The 27,066-nt window shown below is 43.1% G+C and overlaps 1 protein-coding gene across 5 annotated transcripts in view; it reads right to left on the reverse strand.

The window, feature by feature from the left end:
- LOC148542789 (coagulation factor VIII-like) overlaps window positions 1-27,066 on the reverse strand; it is a 306,775-nt gene that overhangs the window by 134,836 nt on the left and 144,873 nt on the right. For all 5 annotated transcript variants that reach the window (XM_088467390.1, XM_088467391.1, XM_088467389.1 and 2 more), the window contains 2 exons: window positions 6,952-7,158; window positions 6,026-6,632 (listed from right to left, as the gene is read on the reverse strand). In XM_088467390.1, coding sequence (XP_088323516.1) covers window positions 6,026-6,632; window positions 6,952-7,158 — 814 coding nt within the window. The remainder of the gene's footprint in view (window positions 1-6,025; window positions 6,633-6,951; window positions 7,159-27,066) is intronic.

Consider the following 27,066-nt stretch of genomic DNA (forward strand, 5'->3'; position numbering starts at 1 on the left):
TACCAGAGGGGGCATTGTTGTGTTGTTTAGATGTATGTAATTCACTTGTCCACAGGATGACATTCTCATCATCCCTCTTGGCCGGATTTAATAAAAGAGACCTTTGCATCTTTAGGACTTCTTGTTTCACTAATTAATTAATAAATTTTCACTAATTAGGGTCACTAATGATGCATACACCTCTATCCCCCATGAGGGGGGTATGTCGGCCATGAAAAAAACACCTCTATCCCCCATGAGGGGGGTATGTCGGCCTATCGATAGGATAACCTATCTTTTTCTGTTTTTGATCACGATTTATTCTTGACTTTATTGGAATTAACATTGCGTCGCAATTATTTTCTCTTTGATGGGTCTTTCTTCTTGCAGTTACGAGGGTGTGCTATGGGTTCTTCCTTGGCCGCCTCGTATGCAAATGTGTACATGTTTGATCAGGAAGCACGCATGTTTTTCAGTGATCCAGAGATCAGTAGACATATATTGATGTTCACTATGTATATAGATGATGTATTCCTAGTATGGCTTGGAGGGGTGGAAAGCTTTGAACATCTTATGGAGGAAATTAATGGATTAAATTCACCCATTAAATTTACATACTCACATAGCTTTAATAATGCCAATTTTCTAGATGTCAATGTGACTGTGATAGATGGCATGATACAGACTGGGGTGTTCCGTAAATCTACAGATAGGAACACTCTCTTGATGGCAATGACCCACCATCCACCTCCCTTGAAGAAAGGACTGCCACGTTCTCAGATGATGCATGTGGCATGCATCATTAGTGACCCTGCTAAGATTGAGCCATAATTAGATGCATTAATTGAGAAGTATCTATCTAGGGGCTACGATTTTGGTCTATTAAATGAACAGAAACAAGAAGTCCTTAAGATGCAAAGGTCTCTTTTATTAAATCTGACCAAGAGGGATGATAAGAATGTCATCCCGTGGACAAGTGAATTTACAGTGGCTAGTCTACTAATTAAGAGGGCCACAAAAGCTTTGTGGCCTATTGTGAGCACGGACAAGGATTTGGCCATGTTTCGCAATAAAAGACCATTGGCGGCCTTTCAGAGGGGCCGTAATCTTAAGGACAGATTAGTTCTTTCAGATATTTCTGATTTTGGCAAGACGGTGCCTCCTAATGTGTACTTCAAACCAACTGGTTGTTATAAATGTGGTGGGTGTACGATTTGCAAATGTCTTGTACCATGCAAGACGTTGAAACACCCACATAATAATACCATTTATAACATTAGCTGTGTGCTTACATGTCTCACTTCTTATGTAGTATACATATGTGTACGTATGTCCCTGTGGGCTCCATTATGTGGGTCAAACTACAAGAAAATTCAGGGAGCGGATGATGGCACATCGCTCTGCTATTCGGATGCTATTGAGTGGTAAGGATATTGACCAGCCAGTGGCCAGGCATTTTGGGGAAGCCACACACACATTGGATTCCCTTAGGTATTATATCATTGACCATGTGCCAGCCTCACTTAGAGGCGGGGACTGAGCTAAAACCTTGTTAGTCAAAGAATCCCAATAGATTACTAGACTGGGTACAACGAACCCTGGGGGATTGAACGATAAAATCAATTGGAATAGTCTCTTGTGAGTAATAGGTGATATAGGAGTGATATGTAGCTAGTTTTGGATATATTATGCTGTGTGGTATTTGTGAGGGATTATATATTGCACTATGTGTTGTTTTGATTTTTTGTGTATTTCTTATGTCTTTATATGTAGTTATTTTTATTATTCATTTGTTATGATGCATATATTTATGATGGTGTTGTATATTTACAGCCACCCTGCTACTCGGGCTATGCAGTAGCTGCCCCCGGTCTCGGGTCAATGCTTGAGCGGGTCTGGAACGCATGAGGCCAGCCGATGGAAAGCATGCTAGTGGTTCCTATGGTGAAGGCAACGACGGATTCTGGAAGTTCGGCAGAGCCAGGTTTCCTGTGGGAGGTGCCTGCGCCCACGGCGGTGAGTGGAGGCTGGCATGTAGTTAGGAGGCATTTAATGGTGGGGTAAGTGTTTGTTTTGTTTGCTTATTGTATGTATTTTGTCCTGAGGATGGGGCTGTGACCCCGAAAATGTTAGACCACTACACTTGGATGTTTTAATCATTGTTGTCTCTGAGTGCCAGTCATTTGATGGTGTATATATATATATATATATATATATATACATACATATACACACATACATACACACTAGAGATGAGTGGGTCCGGTTCCCAAAACAAAGCAAAACATCGTCAATCTCGGCAGCGGATTCTCTCGGGTTTGGGATTGCATATAAATCACCCTTGCGGTGATTGGCGCAATTTGCTTCACTCTGGCGGTGCTGTACTCTGCTGTGTAGCTGAGCTGTGGGCTGTGACGAGTCCATCCAGGGGCTGTGCCGTGTCCATCTAGTGGCTGTGCTGTGACCTTCCAGGGGTTGTGCTGTGCTCCGACCATACACTCCAGTGGCTGCTCTAGTGCTCAGTCCTGTTCTGTGTCCATCCACTCCTGTGCTGCCGATACATCTGTCCATTGTCCATCCACTCCAGTGCTCCCGACGCACCTGTCCATCGTCCATCCACTCCAGTGCTGCTGACGCTCCTGTCCCGTGTCCATCCGCTCCAATGTTTAAAAAAAAAGTTACAAAAAGTAAGATTTTTTTTTTTAAAAGTTAATTAAAAAACAAGAAAAGTTTTAAACAGTTAAAAAAATGTTTGTGTTGTACCGCAGTGTATCCCTAATACAAGTACTGTAACACTGCAGGCTGTACCCTAGTTTATCCTTACAAGTACTGTAACACTGTAGGCCGTACCTAGTGTGCATCCCTAACACACAAGTTCTGTGATGCTGCAGGCCGTACCCTTAGTGTGTATCCATAACACAAGTACTGTGACGCTGCAGGCTGTACACCAGTGTATCAATACAAGTACTGTGACACTGCAGGCCGTACCCCAGTGTATCCATATAAGTACTGTGACACTGCAGGCTGTACCCTTAGTGTGTATCCGTAACAAAAGTACTGTGATGCTGCAGATCGTACCCCAGTTTGGATCCATAACACAAGTACTGTGACGCCTCATGCTTTGCCCCAGTGTGTACCGATAAAACAAGTACTGTGATGCCGCAGACCATACCGTTAGTGTGTTTTAGTAGTTTATTAAACTGCCATACTGTCTGCCACTGCAGTGCCACTCTGTTTCCTATATGTGCCATGTTGGAAGTTGAACTGCCACATGTTTGTGATGTCCACTGCTGTTGCTTAGCTTAGTCAGCCAGCTAGCTCGGTGCAACCTTTTGGCCTAAACTGGATGAAATCAATATTGTGAGCTGCGAGGTAGTCAAAACTGATTGGAAATGAATGTTATTGAGGTTAATAATAGAAAAAAATACAGATCCAAAACTAAAACCAAAACACGGTTTTGGTTTTGGAGCAGGAGCCGTGGTTGCAGCTTCTTTCGATGTCAAGGCTGCCCTTACAGCCGCGCTGGGAGGGGTGTGCCGGGTCCCGAGTACTGTGGCCAGCAGTGATCGGGACATCGTGGAGGAGGAGCCGCGAGTGCAGGGGGACCAGAAGGTCCCCCTGATATAGCCGGCTGCTGAAAGATGGTCTTTCAGCAGCCAACTATTGGGTGTTTCAGATGCGACCATGTCAGTTAAAGCCCAGTCTGCGGTTGCAGCATCTGATGCAACCACGCCAGGCAAATGGTTAACAGTTGGTCCTAAATAAACTTTTTCCATATGTTTACTGTATTTTTCCGGTGGAGAATCAACCCTAAAATCACCCAAAACAATTGCAAGAGATCAATCATAAACAGACTTCCTTTTTATTTAGTGAACTACTAAGAATCACACTGAACTTTAAATACATGCCCATGACACTCCCTCAGGGCAGTTACGTGCGATCACATTGTTGCCGCTCAGTTCCTGCCCCCAAAGTCCCTATTTCATGGAAAGACAGATCTGGCCAAGTTCCGTCTGACTCAATAGTACAGACATACGCAAAAATGTGTAAATTCACATATGTGCATGCGTTGTATGCAAAAACTCTCATTTACACCCTTGCACAGAGACCTGTACAACTCAGATTCAGCCCATTAATGCCAATACTTCCCTTTCTTTTGGTGGGGGATAACAGGGCAAAGCAATATCCGAAGGATAGGAGACCATAAACCCAACTTGTTGCTGGTTGGGAGTTCGGCCAATGAACCCTGGTGGTGAAAATTAAGGTGATCAGATTACTAGTCTTCATCTGATATTTCAGAGGGCTGTTATTTGGTCTACTGTGGACCAGTGTCTGGCTTGGAACAATGATCCTTCTGTTATCTCCAGTCACTACTTGGATTGTCTCCTCACTACTCTTTTTTTTTTTTTTATCAAAGACAAATTTTTTTGGAAACATGAGAAACAATACAAAAACGACCATCACAAAGGTCTGGAAATAAAAAGTGACACAATAGTAGAACACATAAGACCACCAAATTATCAAGTATACTGTACATATCCAGATACAAAAAGTCACGTATCCACAAAACGACAGTCTCATCCAATTTTTTAAATAAAACATAGCATCAAAAAAGAAGAAAAAGGGTTTTCTAGAAGAGACAAAACGAAAAAAAAGAGGGGAAAAAAAGATGGAATGAAAAGGATAGACTCAGCTAAACCACCTACATACAGGTAGTACAGGGCACAAATCACAGAAATCCTGGCCTAATTCAGAAAAAAATCAATTAAATGCGGGGGTGGCTGAAAATGACAGGTCCAGGGTTCCCATAAAAAACTCTTGGAGGAGCCCCACAGAATACTGGTCATATGTTCCATAGAGTGAAAACATTTTAGCTATAATTTCTCAGACGGTGGAAGCCTCCGTTTTCTTCCATGCCAAAGCTATATGACATCTGGCTGCCAACATCATGTGGCAAAATTATTTATACTGATAATAAGTTGCTTCAGGGACACGCATTGGCAGAAGAAAATGTTTGGTATTAAAAGGGATTGAAGTGCCTAGGACGGAGCTGGCAAGGGCACATATCTCTATCCAGAGGGAGACCAGTTTTGAATAACTCTACCAAATATGTAAAAATGTTCCATCATCTATCCAACAGCACCAACACAAACTGGAGATCTCTGGGTGTATTTTGTTTAACCTAGTAGGGCATAGTACCATCTATAAAACAATTTATATGCATTCTCATTTAAACGCACACATGTAGAACTAAAGATCACATTGAAATATGCAATATGTCCTCCCACTCTTCATCATCTAAGGCTTCCCCCTAAGTAAGCTTCCCAAGCACTTTCATGAGAGTCTCTCCTTGAGACATGAAGGTATAAGTTCCATATACAGTGTAGAAATATGCCCTCTGGTGCTTGCCTCCTAGAGGCTAGGGACTCAACTGTAGTGAGGGGTCTAATATTAAGTCATGATATCATCGTAGAGTGAAAGTGCAGAATTTCCAAATATTTGAAAAAGGCCTCACTCAAATCCCACTCAAAGTCTCCTCACTATTTTTACAGTTTAATAATCACCATCAGCTAAGAAAAGACATAACAACTGGGCCACCAGCAATACCCTTTTTTGTAATGATGATGCTGAAAAATTGGAAAGTATCTTGGAAACAGACTGAAGGTCATTAATCCATGATAATAGAGGAGTGATATGTGCAGTTCTTATATTGTTCCTATATGTGTAACCACAAGAAGAATAAGGAAATGGCACTGCATGAATGGGAGAGCTTTGTGATCATGGGAATGTTCATCTTTATTAAGAATTAATATATAATATTAGTTTTATTGTTGCCTTTTTCTTTTTATGTGAAAATCAGAAAGAAAACACATCTATGAATAGACAACGAATAAGAGAGAAACTTGAATAGAGACCACATTTAATATGAACTATTGTTGCTGTGACACTACATAGTTATATAACACCAGTCATTTCCCTTTGTCATCTGTTATGCAATCAAAGGGTATGCTGTTACATATTTACTTACAAACATCTCCATACTCACTTTTGTTTTTTAAAATAAGGTGAATTTCCAGCTCCATAGTCCCACCTCACCTCCACAGCTGCAATGAAATAAGTACGCAGTTCCCTTTCTGTGCTACGAGGGTCTTTATCTGGTTGGTCTTCATACAAGTCAATATACTCAAAATCAACATTCTTGTAGTCATCATAATCCACATGGTTATGTGCAGTCTTATAAATTGCAGATTCATTTTGTAATTGTTTGTATGAAAGATTGATTGGCACACTTTTATCCCTGTGCTCTTCACTTATGACATTTTGTAGTTCCTCTGTTTCATTTTCTGTAATATGTTTTATTTGAGTTGTATTGTCTATTGCGCCAACTGATTGGGACCAGTTTGTCAGAGGATCATCATTTAGAATGGTATTTTCCCTAAATCCTGGAATTCTCTTTTTCTTTAAGATGCTGCGTGGTCCAAAAGGGATCATTTTCTGAGAAGTGGTCAAGGAATTTTCTGAAAATGAGGGATCATTTGCAAAGTCCTGTGCATCGTCATGATCATAGTCATAGTACTCATCTTGTATTACACTTAATGTTGCTCGCATACCTAACTCTGCCAAAGGGGATATTGGTGCCACGTACCAGTGCCCTGAATGGATTGAAGGTATCAACAAGTTAAAAACTGAACCAGCGAGTAAGAGCTATTCACATGACCTTAATAGAAAAACACACAGTTATGCATTCAATGGTGAAAATGTAAGATTATATGGCCAATCAACAGCTTTAAAGAGGCTTGTTGCTTTTGAGAGCGATCACCTGGGAGAGCCTTGAAAGTGATAAATCTGGTTGTTTGTGAACAGTTGATAACCAATAAGATGCCTCCCTTTACAACATCCTGGCTATTGCCTTGGTATTGCTCCAATGGTTAATGTTAAAACCTTTAACAAATGAAAAATAAAATCACTGACCTGGTTTCTCCATGATCATGGCAATGGTCTTCCCATTCATTGGGAAAAGAGTCAAAGTTTCTTGATAGCTTGAGTCCACCATAAATGTATTACCTCCAAAGTGAATTGATAGCAGATCTGCTCTTATCCCTAGATTTAAAACATGCCATACACTGACTTCATTCTGATGAAAGGTGAGGTGCAAAGAATCCACAAGTCCATTTATAGCTAGGAGAAAGCAAAGCAATGTTAACATAGTACTGTATGTGCAGCAACAGAAGAAATGACTGTCACTATTCCTTACATGATGTCATTAAGGGGCCTATTCATCATCGAAGGCCGTATGGCCTCCGATAATGAAGTTTAGAACTCGCTGTGAGGGATACTTTAGTATCCAACTCGCAGCGGGGAAAGCCTGACACCGGAGCAATTCATCATTGCTACGGTGAGAGGACAACTGGTCCGAAAAGCAGTTGTCCCCGTGGAAAGTACCGCAGCTACTTCTGTAGCTGCGTTACTTACCTGCTCCCCGTCGCCCCAGGACGCATGCGTGACCTCGGGTCACGCATGCGCACAGCTGCCGGGGAGCTGGTGAGGAGGCGGCGGAGGGATCCGCTCGGATCCCTCTTCGCATCCCCGGAACTCCTTCCCATAGGAAGGAGCGGGGATCCGAGAACAAGCGCCGTCTGAAGATGGCGCTTGTTCTCGGCAGCAAACTCCAAAAACTCCGAAAACTTTCAGTTTTTGGAGTTTGCTGAACACTGGGGGGGTCTGATAGGACCCCTAATGATGAACGGCCCGGTAACTTATACATGCGGAAACTAGCGTTTCCGCATGGTTACCGGGCCATTTATCATTTGATGAATAGGCCCCTAAGTGAGAGATTTATCAAACTTTCAAAAGAGGACACATGGAGTTGTTGCATATAGCAAACAATTAGACTATCATTTTATAGACTTTATTAGAAAAATGGTAGCTACTGTAGAATCTGATTAGAAGATTTGATAGATCTTCCCCTTGGTCCTTTATATAACACATAAATTTGTACAAGTCTGCTATCATAAAAATATTTTGGCTCTTTTTCTTTTATGCCTACACATGTTCTACTTCGCTGTATCTTAAATATAGTGGGATCATAGCACATCAGCATGACCTGGAGCCCCAAAAAATGTCTGGAAGAGTTAAGAACTTCCGGACACCCCTGTCCTCTCCCCCTTTTGGTGCTGTAACAACTTTGAGTCTATTAAATGACTAAGTGTTGAGTTGTACAACCCGACACTTCTATTTGTGTTAATTCACGATATTTAAAAGGGCAGTGCTTTTACTAGCAAGACACGGTTAGTAAAAGAAATTCCCTTTTAAATATGGAGCATAAACACTAAGTAAGTAAACACCTAAGAAACTATTGGCAATTGGAAAGGGTGAAATATAAAGGGGCAATCAGAATCTTTGTATATCAAGTACTACTATGCCATTACACTTCTCAATTGAAAAATCATTCCAGAAAGCCTAAAAGTCTGAAACGGTCTGCACAAAGCTGCAGGCAAAAAGTCTTGTGTTTGACAGCATATTAATTTTGGGACAAACGGGTACAATACAGGTACTGTACAGTAATTTAGTTACGTGAACAGAGATAATTATGTAGATCGGTAATTTCTAAGCAGCGAGGTAATGGGAAAATAAAACAAATATTAAATATATGCAATAAAAAATATACAGTATACACTATAAACTGTATTTTAATTGTAAATTATGTGAATTAACAGTACTACCCAATTGTTTTCAAACACAGAGATATTTATTACTACATACTATGGATTAATGCAGTATGGACAAACATTGAGCACATTTTGTTTCCAAATGGCCCGGCTCAGCCTCGCCTACGTCTAGCTGGAGGTAGCAGGGCTATTCACCTTCAGGGATACATTGGGGATTTCCACTAGACTTTCTGCAGTGTGTAAACTGCTAGCTGTGGATGCTGTCCTAAGGCGAGCTCAGGGAGGACAGAAACCTCCCATGGAGCAGAAGGGCAAAAGCTGTGTGAGCTTCATTGTTACAATATTGCACTATTTCAATCTCCTCACCTAGTAGAAGTTAATAAGGTACCCTAGACAACATTGGCTATACTTTACCCTCTTGCTGTGACTACTATTATCTGTCAGTCTCCTTGCCCATAGGGGAGATACCCTGTCATTACACCTTCATTTCTTGAGACTGAGGGACTGTCTGCTGGCTGGCTGGCTATATACACTGGTCCCAGAAGTCACTGTCCATCCATCGTAGTGGAAAAAAAAGTATTAGTACCCCTAATTCATTTTTATGCGAAACAGTAGGGCCCATAGTCCTTATTAGATAAACTGTAGTTCCCCCAGTTCATATTATGACAAAAAGTACTGCCCTCATTCATATTATGCCATACAGTAGTGCCGACAATTAATTTTATGCAACACTGAAGTGCCTCCAGTTCATATTATGCCAGCCACACAGAAAGTGATTCCTGCACCCTCGGTAAAGCTGTGCATTACACACCTACAGTTCTATTTAAAAAACAAATAAGGTATAAATAATCTTTCAAAAGGTGTCTACCTGCTGAGTCAAGACAAGAGAAACAGAAAAACACCATTCACATTATTTTTGGATATGGCATTTCCTTACAATGTGTTCTATAGAACACTATAGAATATCCTGTGATCGGAATAGGTCCTACCAGTTGTCCTATAACAGGTGATCCCCTGAGACTCGGGTCAAGGCTCATTTCTTATCCAGTGTGATCTGAGTGGGTGAATGCGTATATGGGCATGCCCAACAGACACAGACCCAGCCTGGGCATAATATGATATAATGCTGATCACTGCTGCCACGCAGTGTGGCCAGGACCAGTTCTAGACCAAGTACAGCCCAAGCAAAAAGTCCCTTTGGTATAGGGATGTGCGCCGGACCATTTTTGCCGGATTTGGATTTGGTTCTAATTCGTCGTCCGGATTTGGATTTGGATTTGCCAAACTGCGGTGACTGGCTTTGGATTTGGATTTGGATTTTTTTACAAAAATTGACAAAAAAAGCTAAAATCACATAAATTGGTCTTTTTTTTCTTCCTAGAGTATTATTAAGCTCAATAACATTAATTTCCAGTCAATTTAGACCATATCACAGCTTATAATATTGTTTTCAACATTATTGGCCAAAGGTTGCAGTGAGCTGACTGGTTACTAAGCGACAAAGCAGCGGCACAACGACACAGACACCACAGTATAAAGCACATCTATGACACATTGCCACACAGCAGTGGCAGAAATGAAAAGTAGTGCACCCACCCAGTGGGTACGGCCAGCAGAGTCACAGTACTTGTTTACATAGTGGGCTACGGCCCAAGGAGTCACAGTGCACAATCTTATTCACATTACACCGCACATAGGGCCTGATTCACATTACACCATAAAGTAGTGTCTCTTATTTATGTTACGACACAGTAGTGCCCCTTTTACACAATGCCCGCAGTAGTGCCCCTTTTACACAATGCCCACAGTAGTGCCCCTTTTACACAATGCCCACAGTAGCGGTGTCCCTTACACAATGCCCCCAGCAGTGGTGCCCCCTATGCAGTCCCCTTAGTAGTAGGGTCCCCTATGCAGTGCCCCCAGTAGAGTGCCCCCCATTAGCAGGCCCCCCCAGTAGTATGCCCCCCATTAGCATGCCACCCAGTAGTATGCCACCCAGTAGTATGCCCCCCATTAGCAGGCCCCCCCAGTAGTATGCCCCCATTAGCATGCCACCCAGTAGTATGCCCCCCAGTAGTATGCCCCCCCCAGTAGTAGGCTGCCCCAGTAGCAGGCCCCCCCCAGTAGTAGGCTGCCCCAGTATTAGCCCCCCTGTAGTAGTAAGCCCCCCCCAGTAGTAGTAAGCCCCCCCAGTATGGCCCCCCCAGTAGTATGGCCCCTCAGTAGTATGGCCCCCCCAGTAGCAGACCCCCCCAGTAGTAAGCCCCCCCCAGTAGTATAGCCCCTCAGTAGTATGGACCCCCAGTAGCAGACCCCCCCTAGTAGCAGACCCCCCCCAGTAGTATAGCCCCCTCCAGTAGTATAGCCACCCCCAGTAGCAGACCCCCCCAGTAGTATAGCCCCCCCCCAGTAGCAGGTCCCCCCAGTAGCAGACACCCCAGTAGCGCCCCAGGCCCTTGCACAAGTAAAAAAAAAACAAACAAAAACTTACCTGTATCCCCGCTCCCGCGCCGTCCGCTCTGCTGTCACACGCTGAGGAGGGAGCCGGAAGACGGAGCTCATGTGTGAGCTCCAGTCGGCTCTCTCCGTGCAGCAGCCAATGAGAGTCTGTGTGACTCTCATTGGCTGCTGTAACAAACACACAGCTGCCGCTGGCAGCTGTGTGTTTGCATCTGTGTAGGGCAGAGCGCTATCACAGCGCTCTGCCCTACACAATAGGAGCCCTGATGTCGGATTCTCTAGTGAGAATCCGACATCAGGCGGCCGCCGTTCGGCCCCAAACGGGGATCCGAGTCAGGCGGGGAACACCCGAACAGGGTTCGGGTGGACTCGGATCCCCAATGTTCGGAGCGGTTCGGATTCCACAGAATACTTTGGTATTATTATTTTTTTTTAATTGACACTGTTTTTTTGTATTCAATTAAAATACACCTATATGGTGGTTTCTCTGCAACCTGAATAAACTGATCCTCCCTGGGCAGACAGTATCTTCAATCTGTATTCACTATTCATGTAGATTCATGTAGATCACAAGGTCCGGAAGATGTCTGTTTGTGTAGGAATATAACCAATGTCATCATCATCAACAGTGCGTCAACCAGACTCGTGTCCCCTCCAGCCTCCTGTGTCCCTTCAAGCCTCCTGGGTCCCCTTCAAGCTCCTGGGTCCCCTCCAGCCTCCTGTGTCACTTGAAGACTGCCTACCTGCTCCTCTTCCTCCTTGGGTGATTCAGTGTCCGGTCCTTCTGCTCCTGGCCACATGATTGCTGGTGTGCCTGCTCCTCTTCTCAGACACGGCCACGTTGCACATGTAAATAACAGGAAGCACAGCTCGGGATGGGACCAGTGTGGAAGCAGCAGCTGCTGATGTTAGCAGCTAATAATCTTCTTCCTCCCGATCCTGGCAAGCAGGAAGCAGATGCACTGGCAGACTGCTAGATATAAAATGTGGTGATCTGGCTAATGGGTGGTCATGTGGACACCTGGACCATCCCCTAGTTTCGTCACCAAATTATCACAATAGTTTTGTTGGATCATGCTGCTGTCACATGGTCATGGGACAGAGTTACTAACCTTGAAGGCATCACAATCTTTGACCGAGACACTGACCTCTCATCACACCACTACTTCCCCTAAGGATACTTCTGACACCACATACTGGTGTGCCTTTAAGGCTGTTCTTCGTGGTGTGGCTATTAAATTAGCAACCAGACAAGCTCAAGTGGAATCCCTACATAGGGTCCATCATACCCATCTTCTTCAGAGAGAGATGGTTTTCATTCAAAATAAACTACAAAAGCTATTCATGTCCCACATAAGAAGCACCCTTAACAAACTCCAACAATAATTCTAAAACCTTGGCAATAAACCCGGTAAACTCCTGGCTCACAGACTTTGGAAGCATCCCCTGATGGTAAGAAACGCATGAACCCTGCAGCTATTGCAAATGCTTGCTCACAAAATGGAAGATAAGAATGGCCAGTTTATCATTTTAGTGGGCCAGGGCCATTTCTACAGTGGGTTTGTAAAGCTATTATTAAAAGTCTCTTTATAATTTACACCTTGATAGTTCCACTCCCCAACTGATGGATATCTTTATTCAAACCTATTTCCAAGACCTTCACCTTCCTACTTTAGAGGCTAAGGACTTAGGTTCCCTCAATACCCCCAGGTCAGAACCAGAGGTCCAGGATGTAATCAAGGCTCTGCCAGGGGTAAGGCACCTGGTCCAAATTAATTTACTCATTTGTTTTATAAATTATTTGCAGATTGCTTAGCATCCATGCTTAACTCTTTGTTTACTTATGCCTCTGAACAAGATGTTGCTCAAATGATTACCCTACCCAAACCTGCCAAAATTTCCAACTTATTGCTCTTAATTCTGATATTAAAATTTATGCAAAACTTAACGGTAATTGCCTATCTCCTCTACTCCCTCGCCTCATGCATCCAGACCAGGTGGGATTCATTTGTGGTAGGTAAGTATTTGACAACAATTGCGGAATACATCTTAAAACGACATAGGGAATTTGTTCTTCCTTCATTGAATGCTGAAAAGATGTTTGACCGTCTTCATTGGCTTTTCATTACTGAGACTCTAATCCAGGATGGATTTAAAGGTGTAATACTGCAGTATATTACTGTCCTTTATAGCAGTCCTATAGCTACAGTTTTTAGCAACAGGTTCCTATATTCCGCTTTTTCTATTATCAGTTGCACGAGACAGGTATGTCCACTCTCTTTAATGTTTGTATTGGCTGTTGAACCTTTAGCTGCTACAATCTGTACCCTCCCTACATTTCCTGGTATCACAGTTGGACCCTCCTCACATAAATTATGTATGTTTGCTGATGATATTCTTCTGTTTGTAACCAGCTCTGAGACCTCCTTGCTCGCCCTCCACAAGGTACTAGAGAGCTATAGGACAGCATCTTTTTATAAACTAAATACTAGAAAAAAGGAAGTTATAGCTTTCAATATTCTAGGTGAAAAGTTATTATGTCTTAAGCTCCATATGATTGGAAAGTAGACTCTGGGGGTGGTTCAGCAAGGATTGCAATTGCTAAGCTGCACGCAGGCAGCTTTGCAATTACGTCCTTGTTATTAAGCAAATGCAGCAGGTGGTGTACGACATCCCCTGCTGCATTTACGATCTCAGCACTGAGATGGAGGTCGCAGGCTGGGATCACCATCGTGACCATAGGTGGTCAATGGTCACGATGGTGGGTGGTTACTCAGGCTGGCCGGCTTGCAAGCCCAGGACTCTGCGTCGGTCGATGCAGACCCTGGGCTTGCCACTTCCAGAAAACAAGGCAGACACGCCCCCATTTTCGAAAACTGCGGTCGCCCCTGCGCCGCCCCTTAAATGCCTCTGCCTGTCAATCAGGCAGATCTATATAGAAGGGTCTGCGTGCGACTCCACAGGACCCATTCTGAACACTCGTAGAATGGATCCGCGCACTTGCAGATTCCCGATAATCGGGAATCTGCGATCAGCAGTGCACATGTATGCATTGCTGAATCAGGCGCTCTATTGTCTACCTGGGTATTTCTATTCTAAATAAAATTGCCAGTTATGCAGAGGTTAATTTTGACCCTATATTACAACATATCACTGAATTTGTGAAATGTTGTTGTGAAATGTTGTTTGGTTTTCGAGGTCTCCTAGCTGGGCCATCTAACGGCATTTAAAATGATGATTTGCAGAAACTTGTATACCTTTTCCGTATTATTCCCTATTCCTTTCCTAAAGTATTTTTACACCATGTGCAAGCTTATTATTTCCTATGTTTGGAAGAACAAACACCCTTGTTTAGCGAATTCTTGTCTTACAAAGCCCAGAAGCCATCGTGGGTTGGAAGTTCCCGACTTGTTTGCTTACCACTCAGCATGTATGATTTCTCAGATGAGCGATTGGGCTTTCCCTCCTGTTTGTATGTAGCTGTTCACCAGGGTTGACAACAATATTTGTTTCATACTTAACGTTACTGGTATTATAAAATAGTGTGCACACAAGAATACTTATATATAAACTGATGTGATTATGTTAGTCTCTGCGGTGTATAAGTTCATAAGTCACTGGCAATATATATTGAAATTATATTATGTATTTCAGCAATGCCAGAATGAAATGTCCTTTGTGGATGAGTAGTAGTATAGGATTAATATTGAGCATCGTCCCGAATGATTAAAGTCCTCCTTCTACCCTCTGCTAGCTCCAGTTTGTCCTTTTCGTTCCCCGCTCCCTACCGGGGAGTGCTGGTGGGTGCTCTTTAGCAACGTTGCAGTCCCCAGATCCTGGTTTCAGCCATAGCGCCTGTATTCAGCTGTGTGTGGCTAGGTCTAGAACTAGGTACTCACTTCGCTCGCCACACTTCAGGCACGGTGGAACACTTTGCTCTCCACATTTTATATTCCCCCACTATGCCCACGTGGATAGTAACACTGGTAGCTAACCCACCCTGCTGTAGCGGTCACATGGTTGTGACGTTAGATCTAGCAACAACTGGCTCGGTGCTGCAGCGTCCACAAGAATTCCGGGTGGTAGTCTTGCAATACTTTGCTGTGTTCTGCATTAACAGACGGACATCCATGTAGCCCTATATTGCATGGTGGGGTAACCCACAATATGTTATTGTCTTTATCCGACGCGTTGCGACTCTCTGGCCATCCTCAGGGCTAAGTTATGTAGTATGCTGGCTTGATCCTTATATCCTGTGGGTGTGTGACAGTATATTCTACTGTGAATTCCGGTAGCCACGTGATCAGTATCACTAATGCATGAACTCTCTACTACAGATACATTGTTTCTTTTCAGTTAACTTGTACTGTGTTTACTTACAATCTTTATAGACCCAGATGGTTATTCAATTTGAAACGTAAACTTTGCTGTCTATAAGTTTTCGCTGCACATCGGAGCTTTTGCCGGCGAAAAAGTATCGCGCGCGCCCCTGCTTATACCCGTATTCAATTTGAAATCGTCGAGAACGGCACCCGGCGAAAGTGAAATCAGCGAAAACTTTGCTGATTTTTGGGGAAATCACCCTAGCACCCCCAAAAAGATGCTCTGACATGGGGGAGCACTCTGAATACCCCCGATTAGCCCTGCTGAAGGTTTTTGGGGTCTTTAAACGGGCTCGATAGCTGCTATTTTGGGGATTTGGGAAGGTGGTGAAGAATAGTATTTAGAAGTTTTTTTTGCAGAAAGTAAGTAGTCCCAGCAAATTTGGGGTACTAGAAAATGGGATGAGCATATTTAAAAGTTGCTAAAGTGAAGTTTTAAAAAACTTGAAAAATCCACCTGCCGCAAACACCTGCAATGAAAAAAACACCTGGAGCATACTTGGGTTCGCTAGTTTTTAACTTTGTATCCCCCAATTTTTTTTTTCGCCCCCAAAATTAAAGTACTTTTTTTGGGATCCTCTGAGGTATTTTTTTAAAATTTTTTTACACAGTTTACCTTTGGGGGACTGTCTGAAGGTTGCAGGGTGGTTTCCAAAATGTTGCACCCCAAAACCCCAATTCTGCACTTTTTTTCGCCACCCATTCCTTGGTGATACTTTTTCACAGGGTCGAATGCAATATACTTTTCGCACCGGCGAAAAGTTTTCAAATTGAATACGGTGTAAAAGTAAAAGCGGCGAAAATGACGTCATCCAAGCGAAAACATTGCAGAAACGAAGTTTTCGCTCCATATTGAATACCCCTACCAGTGTGTTAATATTCTCTATAATTAATGTGTGCTGTAGTTATTTCTAGTAATCTAATACCTTCTATTCTAATACTATATGCCTCTAATTCTAATATTGCCCGTATTCACTTAGAAATTAGTATTTACCCAGTGATAACTGATTTGACTAAATTCAAACCAAATGGTGCCAAAGTCTTCAAAGTAAAGAACCATTTTAATTCTTCTTTAGTTATAGTTTTATTGAAGTCCCCTCCCCACCAGTTTCTTTTGTCTAATTTGATTCCTATGATTTTTAGGTCTGGGATTGTTCTTGTGGTTGATTTTAAAATGGTTAGACAGTTTCTAGGCCTTTTTTAATATTACATGTTCTGCAGTTCATAATTTCAATTGCCTCACTGTTCATACATTCGGTGACCACAGGGGCATTCCGCTAGGTAAATGACCCCTGTGTTTGCACATGAGATATGTTCTATAATTTCATACTCTTTCTTTGTAACTGAAGACCTGAATTTGTAAATTCCTTTTGTTGTTGTTACATTGAGAGTTCTACAACTCATGCACTTTCCACATAAGTAGAACCCCCCTCTTTGTTGTTCCTTACTGAGTGTGGTTTGTACTGCCAGTGGTTCTAAGATGTTTACTAATTTAGTCTTCAGATCAGGAGCTTTCCTGTATGCGATCATATGGTGCATCTCTATTGTACTGCGTGATGAATCTTATAGGGTCTTCCGTAGTTGTCTGTCCGGTTCCACTCTGGCGAATCCTATCCGGTCCCATTCCGGTCCTGACAGTCATACCTATCCAGATTGTTCCTCATTGTGCCAGTCAACTACGAGTATAGGAAAACCCAAGCAGGGGACCACGACTTGCAAGTCGGGCGCAGCTACACTCAAATCCCCTTGAGGGGGTTATTGGGGTTATTGGTGAAAACCACCAGCGTGTTAGATTCCACACCTCTGACTTGGATCTCAGTCAACTGCCCAGATAATGGTATATCTCCATCCAATTAGTATTCATTCCATGAGTCAGAATTATATCAGACCGCAGAATTATATTTGTCTACAAACAAATCAAACAAGTGTGACACACCAAATTGTGTTCTAATATGAATTTCACTCCTTGTGTGATGAATTGTGATTGTCCTTCTTTCATTGGGGTGTCACTTGTCAAAGAGTGAGTAGTGGCCTCTAATTCTTGTTCCTGGTCTATTACTGTATAAGGAAAAGTTATATCTCTAGTGCAGAGATTCCCAAACTTTTTTGAATCATGGCACCCTAGTGTATCAGCATTGTTTTCACGGCACCCCTAAGCCAAAAGTTTATTATTGAGAAATTCAGAAAAAAAATGTAGTGAAGTAAATTGCGCTTACCTGTCATCCTTAGGTTCATTTATGTGATGGGGACAGGTTTGCGCTTCTGTTTGTCCACATATTTACATTACATTGACCATAAAGAATTTGATTTGGTGCTGGACCACCAACCTGAGGCACCCCTGCAAGTGTCCCAAGGCACCCCAGGGTGCCGCGGTGCACAGTTTGGGAACCACTGCTCTAGTGTATATCCAAAAATCTGTTTCCCAATCTATGTTTTGTAGTAAGTTATCCTTTGTGTCACATAAATATGATCTTTGAAACGTAGGGTTGTAGAAAGAAGTCAACATATTGGGAGGGATTTGAAGTGATGGAGTTGATCCTTGAAATAATTGGTCTTCCTGGTGGTTTCGTTTGACTTTTGTGTACCTCTGGCAAGTAAAAACATACAGGTATTGTGGGATGTTGTATGTCTAAAAACTCATATTCCTGTTTGTCTAGGACAGTGGTTCTCAAATTCGGTCCTCAAGACCCCACACAGGTCACATTTTGCAGGTACCCAGCAGATGCACAGGTGTGTTCATTACTCACTGACATGTAATAAAAGATCCACAGGTGGAGATAATTATTTATTATATCGTGATTCTGTGAGACCTGGAAAACATGCAGTGGTTGGGGTCCTGAGGTCCGATTTGGCAACCTGTGGTCTAGGATACCTTTGGTGTAACCATCTTGAAATAATCCCTTCATTGCGGTCTGGTACTGATCAGTGGGGTTGCTCTTCAGTATCTCTCATGTGGTTGTATCACTCAGAATTCTTTGTGATTCTTGTATGTAGTCTGTCTTGTTCAAGAGCATGAACCCCCCTCCCTTATCCACTGGCTTGATTATTAGATATTTGTTCTTAATCAGATGCAATAATGCATCTTTCTCTGCTTTTGTCATATTCAATTTGGATTTTTCGCACTTAATGTGCCCACATGTGCACACGATCAGCCGATGTGTACGATTTATGTACGAATTCCCTTGAAACTCTCCCCGGCAGCTCTGCACACGATATGCACACAATTTGGTATCCAATCTTCAAACGATCTCTCCTGCATGCAGACTTTTCACTGTGTATTGTATCCTAGATTGTCAGATCTGCCCCACAGCACAGCAGATCTGACGATGCGATGTGCGACCAGCGGGGACGCACATCGCATCGTGATCGTGAGTGGGGACTCACGATTTCCTCACGATTTTGGCATATTTTACACGATCTGTGGTTCCAATGTGTCGGAATCGGCCAGATCGGGTAAAATATCGCTATGTGTGTGGGCACCTTTACTGTAAGTAGGAATCTTCTCTAGGTATTTGAGCACTAGAGTTTGGAACGTATCTATCAGATGTCCCTTCATGTATTGCGGGTAAATTTGAATTTGGGTATCAGTCCTGTGTGTTTGTATGTTTGATTATCTTTAGGTTTGTATTGAATGTTCTGATTGCTTATGTGGTATTTCTGGAGTGTTAATTTCCTGACAAATTTATGTACATCTGGATATGTCTCAAACTTGTTTAGATTTTTGTCAGGTGTAAACTTAAGTTCCTTTTGTAATAATGTAGTATGGGTAGAGTTTAAGTTAACATCGCTTAGGTTGAAGATTCCTGTCATGTCTCTGTTCTCATTGACATGATGTAAAAAATTTTTTTGTTTATTTCCCGTGCCTCCTCTGCATCCTCTCCTAATTCTTCTATTTTCCTTTTGTTCGGGGTATTACCTTTATTACCTGACTATTCACTTCGTGACCTTCTTTGGACTCCTTCCCAGTTTTGCTCTCTATGATATCTCTAAAGCAATACTGGATTGCCTTAAGGTGTCGGGTGCTATAATTAACAATTCTCAGTCTCTCACTATACTATCTTGTACACTCTCTACAAGTGCTATCCTAATTGATTCCAGATCTTAGGGTCACATTCTGGTGTTCCCGTGGGTTGACATCTGTTGCAGATCATTTAGGCACATCTACCTTGGTCCTCTTCTCTTTCCTACAGATCCAATATCATCTGTCCTCAATTGAACTGTTTACGTATTACTGCATTAGGCACAGGGTGACTAGTTTGGTTAAACCTTTGTCGGCCCATTCCTGACATTTTAAATAAGATCACTTGTGGTGATTCTAGGGGACATATCCACTTCCCACTGTCTTGGTGACAATCTCTCAGATGAATCCAAGTCATAGCATTTGAAATTTTATGGGAAACTGATTTACATTCTTTCTTTACGTGTCAGCAATGGGAATCAACTTATTTCCGAGCTCATCAACTTTGTAACCAACCAACTAGAGCTCCAATGCAAAATTCTTTATCACCTGTTTTACACACCAGCCAAATTAAACACCATATGGCCTGCCTAATCCAAATGTTGTTGGTGCAACTGACTGGAAGAGGAAAACATCTTTCATATGAATCAATTACGACCCTCCCCTTCACTTGCGCTGCTCCATGACTACCCCTCAGAAATGCCTAAATGAGATTAATACTGTAGCTACCAAAACAGTTATAGCTCAGCTTTGGAAACACCCCCACCCTCCTTTCATGTATTATTCATAAAATTCAATTTGTTTTTTGAAGGAGCATTGGCCCTCATTCAGACCCACTCGCAAGCGGGCGCACGTACGTTAGGCGTACGTACAAAAATATTTAAATTCAATGGCTCGCTCGTATTTTCGTTCGCATCTAAAATTCCTCCCAAAACTCTGACGACCCCTCCTCTAACTAACGAGCGTACGAAATAGCGAGCGTACATCCCCGAAATGGCTTGAAAGGAACGCACGCACAAGTATAAACAGGAAGTGGCCTTGTCAGATGTCGATTACCTGCTCCTTTATTCTGCCTACCTCCATCAATCGTATCATGCCAATCAATGTATCAATTAGCTTAATTGTTTGTTTTTTTCAACACATTGCAAGAAACTTTACTCTTGTCCGTGTTTGTGTTTACCCGCAGAATACGTACGGATGAAACATTCGCTTTTATTGTTCAAAAAACATGTGAACCACAATTAAACAATTGTACTATTGCTGTGGATCCCCGCATATTTCCCTGGGTTCATTTCTTTATTTAAATTTGCTTACGCATGTCACTGCATCAAGCCTATCATAACTCTCCAGAGATTTCTGGCCCTGTCGAACACATGACTCATACACTAACCAATAAAATTGCTCCTGTTAATTTCCAAAATACATTAGCCAATCAGAAAATTTTTACACACTTTATCAAAAATGATTTTTAAGAAAAACACCATTGCCATCATGAGAGCCTCCGCATTCACCAGGCGCGAGCTGCTGGTGCTTACGGAGGTCATGGATCGCCGGATCACCAGCCAACCTCAACCCATGACCAACCGGCAGAAGCGCTCCGCGTATGCGGAGGCACGGTCCCGCCTGCGGTCCTTCGGCTCACGCCGCAACATCGGGCAGCTGGAGCGCAGGTGGTCCGACCTGCAACGGCGAACGCCCCGCTTGCTGGCATGCTTTCGCATGCAGATCCTGGCAAGTAAGTGTTATGTATTGTGGTTTTAATGTTTGTGTTTGTGGGGCAAACTGCGTGTGCATGTTTTCCTGTCTGTTCTATTTATTATTTGTACTCATATCTGCGTGTGCATGTTTTCCTGTCTGTTCTATTTATTATTTGTACTCATATCTGCGTGAGCATGTTTTCCTGTCTGTTCTATTTATTATTTGTACTCATATCTGCGTGAGCATGTTTTCCTGTCTGTTCTATTTATTATTTGTACTCATATCTGCGTGTGCATGTTTTCCTGTCTGTCCTATTTATTATTTGTACTCATATCTGCGTGTGCATGTTTCCCCTCTATTTCTGATTTATTCATTCTACTGCTATTTGGCTTATTTGTTGATTTTTTTTTTTTTTTTTAGTTTTGTTGCCCGGATTTGTCCATAAACTAACCGCAATTTCTTTGTCATATTTTAGGGGGACAGCCAAGACTCCGCCGTCACCGTCCGTCCAGACGGCGTTCCCGGCCACTATCCCCAACCCCCAGCCAACACTCCACCCCAAATCTTTCCCCTATTCCCCACTCCTCCCCATCCTTCCCAGACCCTCTCCCGGAAATGTCGGGCCTCCTTCCCCTCCGTCCCACTTCCCCCTCTCCTCCACCCACCCCTCTTCCAATTACCCCCTCCCCGGAGTCCATCATAACTCCTCCCCATTCTTTGGGTAATGACGGATCCTCCGAGGAGGATCATGGAGGTATTTCCGGAGCTCCCGTTTTGTCTCCCGGTATGTATTTTTTTTTTTTTTTTTTAAAGCACAAACTGTTTGTATGTAATCATGTGTCGTGCCTTTCTTCGTGTTTTTGTGGCTTGACTTTTGGTGATTTTGAAGGTTTGCCTTTACCTCTTCCTGGTGATTTCAACATACACATATCATACCTGTGGGAATTTGTACCTAGGCCTTGTATTTTTGCCAGCCCCCCCTTTTTTTTTTTTGGTTTGGGTTTAGGAGTGATTTGGTTGTGTTTTTTTTTTTTAATGTGGATTCCCTATTGTTGTATTAACCCACACACTTTTCTCACCCACAGAGGAACAGAGGCGTCGGCAAGAGGTGGCGGATTGTGTGGGGCAGATGCGCCAACATGTCATCGGCATTCTGGTGGCCCTCGACCGGCTGTCTGGCCTCCTTCGGCAGTAGTTTTTTTTTTTTTGTTATATTTTCTAAATAAATTTATTAAGACAAATATACGTTGTGGCTCATTTTTAAAAACCAAAACCAAGATAGTTTAGCATGACATAAGTAGACTGTTCCTGCAAGGATTTCCCTTTTTTAAAAGTTAGATTGTGTTTTGTCTTTGTATGTCAAACAGACACAAGAAACACATAACAGTAACAATGTCATTTCCCTTTTTGGGTGTAGTGTCAATTACATATTTCTACATTTTCCAGGTTCCTAGTTGGTGCGCAAGCTGCTTAGGCCAATCTTACAAATCCCAAGGTTGGGCCAGGCTTCCTTTTGGTGTGGATTGGGAAGCTGAAAACATATTTCAGTTTAGCTCAACTGGCGTCAGTACTGGTTTACCCCTTAGTCAAATGTAACTTGTGTTAACCTGGTTACACTTGCTGTTAACGTCCCAAAAAAGGAAGACCATTTCACTCTCCAAACATTTATTCACAACATAACAGAGAAAACAAAGTGGTCACTCCCAAAAAAAGAACACAGTGATAAATTCAAATACAACACATACCAAGAAATAATTAAATAAAAACAAAAAATCAAGAACTGGTTGACGAAGGACCATGCCAACATGATTCCACAAACATGGCGTTGCGATATGGGTTCCAGAATATATGCCCAAAAGGACCAGATCCAGGTTTGGTAAGGGTAGCAGGAAGTAGTGAGCGTTGGAGTGCCAAAGATTATGTGAACAAACAGAAGATGGTGAGAAAAAAAAAAAAAAATTAGATGTTCGCAAACAAACACAAACACATTAGGTATAAACACTGGAGTTTTGTTCAAACTTACCTAAAAAATCTGGCCACCACATCATCGCGTATGGCCCCCCCACATACTGACCTTCGACCAACCTCGGGGGGGCCATCCTCAGGTAAGGCATCCTCTGGCTGCATTGGGACACCACTCCTTATGGCAATGTTGTGAAATATCCCACACAGGACCACAATTTTAGACACCATATCCGGCACATACATGAGCTCGCCACCAGAGCGGTGGAGGCATCTGAATCGGCCTTTTAAAAGGCCGATACAGCGCTCCACCACTTGCCTGGTGGCTGTAAGTGCGGAATTATACGCACTTTGTGGCCCTGGTGTGGGAGCCAAATAAGGAGTGAGCAGCCAGGACATGCAAGGGTATCCACTGTCTCCTGTGAACATGCAAGGGTATCCACTGTCTCCTGTGAACATCAGGAACACTGTGTATCAAGCTTAACATTGTTATGTACTAAAGGTCTCCACTTACCCAGAAGCCACGCATCACCAGCTTGTAGGTTGGTTAATTTCTGCCATATCCCTGATTGCCGGATGACGAAGGAGTCATGAGCACTTCCGGGTAATTTAGCATTCAGGGACAGGATCTGGAGGGAGGCATCACATACCACCATTACATTCAGGGAGTGATAGTGTTTACGGTTTCTAAATATTGCCTCCAGCCGTGCTGGAGGCTGAAGTGGTATGTGAGTACCATCCACAACCCCTATGATGTGTGGGAAGCCAGCTATTTGGTAAAAATTGGCCTTGGCCACACTAAGGGCACCCATATCCAAAGGCATTTTAATAAAATGATGGAGGTGCTTGAAAAGTGCCTCCATCACTGCCCTCAGGATCCGGGAAAAGGAGGATTGGGAGATGCCCGCCACTATTCCCACCGTTGTTTGAAACGATCCTGAGGCACAGAAATGTAACACCGCCATAAATTGCGTCAGTGGTGGTATTGCTGTTGGACTGTCAATTTGCCGCTCAAGATCACTTTCTATTAATGAGAGAGTGTCTATGATGATTTTGGGAGGTAGACGGTAGCGTCTTAAAACCTCATCGTCGGGCATTCCAAAAAGGGTGACACGTGTTCGAAATATCTGGGGCCTTGCATGCCTACGATGCCTACGCCTGGGACGAGTTTGAGGTTGGTCGTCTTCAGGGAGCAGGGCCAGAACAATGCGCCCCAGATCTACCTGAAATTCAAAGTTTACAATGTAAGGCTTTTGAGCCACCCCAAAAGTAACAAAAAACAACTTAGCTTTCTGATACCATCCATAGCTGCTTACATGCCGGGGTATTGTCATGATACGTATAAACTGTAAAAAAGCCAAAAATGAGACATCAAAAATTTAGAGGGTGAATTTTTGTTTTTCAAATTGTTGCAAGCCAACACATAAAATAGGCGAAACACACATTTGGCCATCGATGAAAACGACATTGCACACCGTACGTCAAATAGGGTTCAAATGGCCCCCAAAAATGGAAAAGGGAAAAGCAAAACTGGTTTACATGATGAATAAGCCGCCAAAAATGCGTTAATTAGTTCGCAAATGCAAGTCACTACACCAACAGTCAAAAATGCGTTAATTAGTTCGCAAATGCAAGTCACTACACCAACAGTCAAAAATGCGGTAATTAATTCGCAAATGCAAGTCACTACACCAACAGTCAAAAATGCGTTAATTAGTTCGCAAATGCAAGTCACTACACCAACAGTCAAAAATGCGGTAATTAGTTCGCAAATGCAAGTCACTACACCAACAGTCAAAAATGCGGTAATTAGTTCGCAAATGCAAGTCACTACACCAACAGTCAAAAATGCGGTAATTAATTCGCAAATGCAAGTCACTACACCAACAGTCAAAAATGCGGTAATTAATTCGCAAATGCAAGAAAAAAAATGGACTTACCCAACTCGAATATATAAGATTTCGAAAATAAAGGTCTTTGGGTCCGAAAGCCAAAACAAACTAAAAAAGATGAAATTAGTGTTAAAAAAAAATAGCTAACCAAAAAACAGAAGTACACACCAATTGGCCACAAATTAGACTGCACAAAACTTACCAAATCAGGAAAGGATGTGGAAAAAAGCAAAAAAATGCGAACGGAAAACCAAAACAACTGTAGCAAAACCAAACACAAAACCAACTCTGCCAAATCCTCCAACCGCAAACAACCAAATCCAAACAACTTAACCGCCAACAATCCAACAACCCAACCTCGACTCCACACACACCAAGCCATAAATAGTGTTTATTTTCCCGCACAAATTAAGGATGAATCATAGGGACGCACAATCAATGATGCGGCCGCAAACAAAGGACGCATGTATAAATACGTCACGAAATCACATTGAATTTCTGGTTGATTTCATTCTGGAAGCAGAGACATGGCTTCAGACCAGGGAAACAATGGCCAAAAATCCGGCGGTAAGGCCTTCATGCATTTTGTCTCAATGATTATTTTAAAACAAATATATTGGTCAAGTTGTGAAGTGGCTAAATCTGCATATTTACCCAAATAGGTGAGGAGGATGACATGGAAGAGACTGCTGGCCCCAGTCAACCCGCCAAAGCTGCCAAAAAAAAAAGGCAGCCACATTTCACAAGCAAGGAGATGGAGGTTTTGATCCAGAAGTGCGTTGACATCCTGCCCCAGGCAGCCAGGAATATGAGCCAAAGCCAGAAGTGGAGAATGTGGGAGGAGGTCGCCGTTGCTGTCAATAGGGTGGGTGATTATGTCCGTCTAGCCCGGGATGTCAAACGGCGGTAAGTAAACACTTTCCCATCCTATAAACAAACCCCATTGTAAAAAAAAGGATAATGGGTCCAATTTCATTCCACAGATGGGCAGACTTCAAATATCGTCTCAAGCAAAAACTTGCCGACAGGGCTAGGCATGCAAGGGGGACAGGTGGGGGTCCCACCCCTGTGTCATTGGAGTTGACAGACTTAGAAGAGCTGGCACAGGGGTGTGTGCAGGCTGTGGAGGTGTTTGGCGTGTCCAACATGGATACGGACATGCCAGACTTTGCGGCTCCTCATGTTGGCCAAGGTAAGTCTTGTGATGTCACCAACTCTGAAATGCTATTGTGCCAATATGTAGATTCTAATGTGAGTCTTTTCGCAATTTTCCTAACAGAGACAGAGGCGGATGAGTCTGCTCCAGAGGGGAGCCTTGGCCGCAGAATTTCTGCTGGCTCTGCAGGGGAGGAACCAGTACATCCGGCTGAGGACCCTGCAGAAGCCAGTCCAGGGCGTGCCCCCTCGCAGGCAGTGGGCCTCCTCACAGAACTCAATTTTAAATCGGATTGCCATACGGAGATTCTGCAGAGGATGGACGCCAGTCTGATACGGGTGGCTGAGGCCCTGGAGCAAAATGCTGCGGCCAACGTGACCATTGGTCAGGCCCTGGCGGAAAATACCAGGGCCAACATCCGCATCGCCGATGCCCTGGAGCAGCTCGTTCGCCAGCACATGGTGGAGCCGACCTCCCTTCCTGCCGGAACATCCGGATCCTACACCTCTGGCACAACATCAGCCAATCCTCCAAATGTGCCTAGCCCTGTGCCTAGTCCAGAGGCCACAACATCTGCCTCTGGACAGGCCAGCCCGATGGCATCCCGGACCCGGTCTGGCGCCCACCCTCACCCAGCCAAACGGGCGAGAAAACGGTGACAGCAATGGCGACTTTTCCCACACTCCTTCTGTGCTTGGCTCATATTCCTTTCTGGTCAAACTTCCCTCTCCTTTCTTGTGAAATGTTTTTAAATTTTGTATTTACGCTTATGTTAGCAGTTATGGTTTTTTTTTTTTTTTAACAAATATCTTTGCCACAAAAAAAGGCAACAAAATATTGGGCCAATTTGTTTGTGTTTAAACAATAAATTTAAAACAAAAAACTGAGATTGTATTGTGACATTATTGTA

The sequence above is a fragment of the Taudactylus pleione genome, unplaced genomic scaffold (assembly GCF_031769625.1).
Source record: "Taudactylus pleione unplaced genomic scaffold, aTauple2 ptg000009l, whole genome shotgun sequence".
NCBI classification, from domain to species: Eukaryota; Metazoa; Chordata; class Amphibia; order Anura; family Myobatrachidae; genus Taudactylus; species Taudactylus pleione.